This window comes from Anneissia japonica, unplaced genomic scaffold (assembly GCF_011630105.1).
Source record: "Anneissia japonica isolate Jap-2015-1 unplaced genomic scaffold, ASM1163010v1 scaffold109900_len1415_cov105, whole genome shotgun sequence".
Lineage (NCBI taxonomy): Eukaryota > Metazoa > Echinodermata > Crinoidea > Comatulida > Comatulidae > Anneissia > Anneissia japonica.
The window spans coordinates 1-1415 of record NW_022702661.1 but is presented as its reverse complement, the minus strand read 5'-3'; the positions used below and the strand labels follow the sequence as shown (position 1 = coordinate 1415).

The following is a 1415-nucleotide window of genomic DNA, read 5'->3' as shown; positions in this document are numbered from 1 at the left end:
GAGTTTTAATGTTTATTGACATGTAATGAAATGTTCATGATGTTAATGTATGTTTGAAGAAAAAACAAAGAAAGAAATAAATACAAAATTAAATAATATAAGGATGATGATGATGGTGGTGGTGGTGGTGATAGTAATGAAGCTGTTGATAATGTGATAATACCTTTCCTCTTTCTAGAAGTTGTAACCAACCCATCTGAAAAAGAAAATAGAAACAGTTGTGTTTCTCGAGTAGAAAATTGTAGATGTCTCTCTAGGGATGCACTCATCCCTGGAAATTCCAATTAATTGTTGGAATTTAGCTGTCAAACATAAAACAAGTGTAAATACGTATTCATAGAACTAATGTATTTTCTTAAAACATTAAAGATAATTTAAATAGCCCAAAGAACATTAATGTTTTTACATTAATTAGGTATATAGAATTACGGATTTTTTTTCTTCTTTTTGCTTGAATTAGCTAGGGCCTATACAGACAATCATTAAATCATTAATAACAAAAATTATAATATTAACAACATCATTTTTGGTCCGCTAAGTGACACAAACGTTTTGGATTTCTAATATTGAACATACTTACCTAGAAAAGCACGTTTTGCTTTTTGGTTCAGAAGATTTCCAAACCTCTTTATTTTGTCTGGTTTGTCTTCCAACTGTTCGTCTTTCTCCAAAAAGAAAACTAGATCCCAGATGTTTTTAAAGTCACTATAATGTTGTTGGTAGCTGTTAGCTAAGAACTCTAATTTGTCTTCTACTTCTAATTTCAATGCTCTGAACAGATTCTTTCTATATTGTGTCAATTGCTTTCGCTTAGTGATTGGGACATATTCTTTAATAGCCTTATCTTTATACTCATTTACATGAGTTATTGCAGACTTATTTTTCGTCAGTTCGGCAATTTCTGACAAAAGATCTACATCATTACAAGATATTTCATCTATGTACCAGAGTTCATTAAATAGACCAATTCCATCATTTGTTTTACGTGCTAACACCCCGATATCTATGTGATCAAATAAGAGACATCGCAACCAAAAGACGCTTACACCAGAAAAGTCTCCACTAAGTTTTACGAGAAAGTCTCTAAATCGGTCTTTCATACGTTGTGTTGGCTTTCTGGTCCTGCAAAAAAAATGATATAGGCCTACCAATAATAATAATAAATCTATGTGAATGTATTCGGTTGTTTTTGCATCGATGGGCGGCTCAGGTTTGTTGTTTTAGCTGTCCGAAAAGTCCCGAACAATTAGATAGTCAATAGCTTTTGGTCCAGGTCCCACATACAAACGCTAGGTTGTACTCAAAGGGAGAGTATGTTTTAGGGTGATAAACATTGTAGTTTTAAAACAAAATTTTGGAACTGTATTCACAATAGCTTCTGTTGGATCACAATACATACATTTTTATTTTGATAC

At 32.2% G+C, this 1415-nt stretch overlaps 1 protein-coding gene across 1 annotated transcript; it reads right to left on the bottom strand.

Moving 5' to 3' along the window:
• Nucleotides 1-5: 5 nt before the first annotated feature.
• Nucleotides 6-1119, bottom strand: LOC117103989. The gene is made up of 2 exons (XM_033244638.1): nucleotides 581-1119; nucleotides 6-196 (listed from the first exon to the last, which is right to left on the bottom strand). Exons 1-2 carry the CDS (start codon nucleotides 1098-1100, stop codon nucleotides 6-8), a joined length of 711 nt encoding a protein of 236 aa, XP_033100529.1. The 5' UTR covers nucleotides 1101-1119.
• Nucleotides 1120-1415: the final 296 nt, after the last annotated feature.